The 4,050-nt window shown below is 39.9% G+C and overlaps 1 protein-coding gene across 1 annotated transcript; it reads left to right on the top strand.

Annotated features, from left to right (window-relative positions):
• The first annotated feature begins 874 nt into the window (after positions 1-874).
• On the top strand, positions 875-3,496 carry LOC143616769 (uncharacterized). Its single transcript, XM_077089506.1, has 2 exons — positions 875-1,997; positions 2,549-3,496. Exons 1-2 carry the CDS (start codon positions 1,006-1,008, stop codon positions 3,339-3,341), a joined length of 1,785 nt encoding a protein of 594 aa, XP_076945621.1. The 5' UTR covers positions 875-1,005; the 3' UTR covers positions 3,342-3,496.
• The last annotated feature ends 554 nt before the right edge of the window (positions 3,497-4,050 follow it).

The following is a 4,050-nucleotide window of genomic DNA, read 5'->3' on the forward strand; positions in this document are numbered from 1 at the left end:
TGGTCGTTTTTCTATTTCGATTCAGTTTTGTTTCGGTTTGGTCGATTTGGTGTTTTTGTTTAGTTTTGGTTAGCTTTTCGGTTGCATTTCACTTTTTTTGTTTCGATATGGTCAGTTTTTCGGTTTCATTTCGTTTTGTTTTTTGTTTCGTTTTGGTCTTTTTTCTATTTCGGTTCAGTTTCGTTTTAGTCAGTTCGGGGTTTTTGTTTCGTTTTGATCGTTTTTTTGGGTTTCAAATGAGTTTTGTTTCACACATGATAGTTTGGGTATTTTGAATTAGATAAATTTTGGATAACTTGGATATTTTGTTTTGACCCATTTTAACCTATAAATGAAACTCACCTGTGTATTTCCAACCCATCCTGACCCACTTAAAGAATTTTTATGATCCATTCTAACCCGTTTTAATTTTAAAGTTTATCTATCTTAACCAAAAACAATCCATTTTGATTGAATTTACCACCCTTATACCTAATAAAACGAAATAAATCATGTGTGGTGGGCCCAAACCTAAATACCAAGCCCGGTAGGACATACCTCTGTAGTCTATATATACATGTTTTAAATTTGGATCAAAATATCATACATGCGTTTTGTTTAATTTTTCTAGTGTTTGAATCTCGGGATCTTTTCTATGAAATTATTGTAACGTTTAATAATAATTTGTGATAAAGTTGTTGGTGGCTATAAATAATAATTCCATAATCAAATAATACAATTCTTAATTCTTTTTGAGTGTCCTTTTGAAATACTGATAAGGATTTACAATAATAAAATGTGAAACACAAAAAAAGGTCAAAAAGCCTAGTGACAATGTGACACAGTCTTAATAAAATAATAATATTTTAACATTATGTCACAAAAACTTATCCAGAGTTTCTTATTCTATTCCAAAACAATCCTACAAAACATTTAAGAAATCAAAATCTAAAATTAAAATACAATATTAAGTATTAACAACACACACTAACCATTCCACCCCCAAACTCATAATTCGGTAAACCAATGGAGCAACAAACCCAAATCCAAATCCCTACCCAACCGCCGCCGTCACTCACCACCACCACCACGGCGGCACCCACCACCTACCCGGAATCCATCGACTCATCTCCTCGTTCCCTTACAACCGATTCATGGGGCGAAGACAGTTCTCTGTACCCACCCACCAACGGCACTGCTAATCCGGCAGCCGGAGTAACCAAGCTCCGGCTGATGTGCAGCTCCGGCGGCCACATCGTCCCACGCCCACACGACAAGTCTCTAACCTACGTCGGCGGTGATACGAGAATTGTCGTTGTTGACCGCCACACCACTCTACCGGACCTCACCCACCGTCTATCCAAAACCCTTCTCCGATCATCTTCAACGACGTCGTTTACGCTCAAGTATCAGCTGCCGACGGAGGATCTTGACTCGTTGATATCTGTAACCACTGATGAGGATCTGGAGAACATGATTGAGGAATACGAGCGGATTAATTCCGTTGACGTCACCAAGTCCTCACGAATCCGGCTGTTTTTGTTTCCGACGAAGCCCGATTCGGGTTCATCGATCGGGTCAATTCTGGAAAGCAGTACGAAATCAGAGGATTGGTTTTTGAGTGTGTTGAACGGAACGACGTCGTTTTCGGATACTTCTTCGGTTAATTGTTTGTTAAGTTTAGATGATGAGGTTTTGGTACAGGAGAAAAAAGATGTAATCGGGAAGAATATGAAAGGGAGTAATAATAATAATAATAATAATAATAATAATAATAATAATTCGGGTCAGGATGTTCATTCGGTTCCGGATTTGGAGCGGACTTCGTCGTTTGGTTCGGCTTCCTCCGCTCCGTCGCTGGCGAACTTACCGCTGATTAAAGTACACGTGGATGATAATCAGGTTAAAGGAATTGAGGAGCAGCTTACTCAGATGAGTGTACAGCAACCTGCTCCTGTGTCGGTTGTTACGGGTGTGTCGTCGAGTTCTACGCCGGTGGCGACGGATACAATTTTTAGGTACATTTATTGTTATTATTACTACAACGTGTATAAAGTGTTTATTGAAATGCCTAAGCGAAATTGATGTGTAAATTATTAAGGGATGCTATATATGAACACCACCCCATCATGCCTTTATGACTCGTATAGGCTTGTATGAACTGTATAGGCCACATGTGGCTAACAAATATATGAAGGGAACAAAGAGGCAACTTTTTGCAGTCTATACAGCTCGTACGGTGCCTTACACAAGTATAGACCCTATATAATGTATAGGGGCTATACAACCAGCATATTTTTTAATTTGTCATGTTTTAACTAAGTATAAGGCATCATACCACGTGTAAGGCACCGTAAGAACAGCATAGCCCTATACGGCTCGTATAGGGCTTTGCAACTCGTGTAGAGCTATACAAGCCAGAGAGACAAACTGACACATACCCGACACAATCTGACACAACTCTGGACCTATACGGCCCGTATAGGCTTATACGAGTTGCATAGGTCTCATCTGGTGTCTGGATAACCAACCTGGTGTTGGTATAACGCATGCCATTATTAAATTGCAGTGATGGTAGACAAAAGCAGGCTGTGATTTATCAGGATCAAGTGTTAATCCCGTCAGACAATAATAACCGAGCTTCTGATCCGAATAGTGTGGTTAATATCCCTGATCAAAACACCAGAATCCAGATTCAACAACAAGTGACAGATTCTGCTTACGTAATGTCAATGCCAAATCCCCAAATCGATCCACAACACCCTCTAATGCACCACCAGCAACCGCAGTTTATTGTTCCACCCCCACAGTACATCCACCACCACCCATCTGGGGCGGTTCCGATGACGTCGTACTATCAGGTGTACCCGTCTCAGTCTCAACACCACCCTCCTATTGACCATCAGAACGTTGTGTTTTATGTGCCTGCTAGACCGGCTCCACATGGCTACAACTTGCAAATGCAGCATCACTCCACCAGTTATGCTGAGGTGTCCTCTGCAGCCGCCACTGCTGCCCCTCTTCCACATTCTCAACCCCCGCCTTCTGTTTATTCCACATCCCGTACTGCCCAAACTGCCGCCAAAAGTGAGTTACCGTCTCAATATGTTCAAGTTCCATCCAGTCAACATCAGCCTCAACCACAATTTGTTGGGTATTCACAGATTCACCACCCAACTCAATCGGTTGCTAATTCTGGTGCTGGTTATGGTTATGAGTTTACTGAGCCTCCACAGGGGCAAGCTATATATTACGCAGCTCAGCCATTGCCACCTCATCAAACCGTGACTAGTGAATCGGGTGCTTATGTTCCTCCTGATAATAATGTAAAGCAGCAGCAAGGGAGAACTCAACAGGCTTGACGGGTAAGAGGTCCGTTAGATTCTCGTAAAGTTTTGAAGTCAAATTGGTTTTTGGTTTATTTGCGCTCGTGACCATTCGGTGTCTATGTTTTTATTTGTGTTGGCTTCTGGTATGTGATTAGGTGGTAAAAAGTACCAGTTGAAAAGTTTCTTTGTGCATTCTTCTGTTGAGTGGCTACTATCTTCTATTGGTATTATTATTGAAAATAATTTATGGATTCTTGTTATTATTCTACTTTGAAAGGTTGAAACTTTATTTTGCTTGAGCATTTGATTCATACATTGTTTATGAGGAGCTGCCTTCATTGAAGTTAACTCAATGTGTGTTTATGGTTTGGTTTGATCATTTTTAGGCCAAACCTTGAGTCAAATCATTAGGAAAAGTTTTTTATATTGATTTATTATTTATTTATTTATTAATAATTGTAAACCAAAATGGTATTGTTGTAAATTGAAACCAGACCAAAACCAAATCAGTTTGTCATCAAGTGTTCTGTCATGGTTTGGGGCTCTTATGATAGGATTAGTACCTTGATTTTAATGCATATACAGTAATAGAGTATTTTTGAATTTTGGAAAATAAGAGAATGTTTATAAGTGTTGTTAAACCATCACATCCGATACCGCTATATGTAGATATAGGTAGTGGTTCTAATCTGGCTGACCGGATCAGTTCCAGTAAAACTGGTTTCTGATGTGTTTTGGATCC

This window comes from Bidens hawaiensis, unplaced genomic scaffold (assembly GCF_021521415.1).
Source record: "Bidens hawaiensis isolate Kalapana, Puna unplaced genomic scaffold, B.hawaiensis_p1.1 tig00049701_1, whole genome shotgun sequence".
Classification (NCBI taxonomy): Eukaryota; Viridiplantae; Streptophyta; class Magnoliopsida; order Asterales; family Asteraceae; genus Bidens; species Bidens hawaiensis.

Bases quoted from the DNA above. Each gene is read 5' to 3' on its own strand.
- LOC143616769 (XM_077089506.1), top strand. From the start codon at position 1,006: ATGGAGCAACAAACCCAAATCCAAATCCCTACCCAACCGCCGCCGTCA. The intron at 1,998-2,548 runs GTACATTTATTG...ATTAAATTGCAG, and splicing joins GCGACGGATACAATTTTTAG to TGATGGTAGACAAAAGCAGG.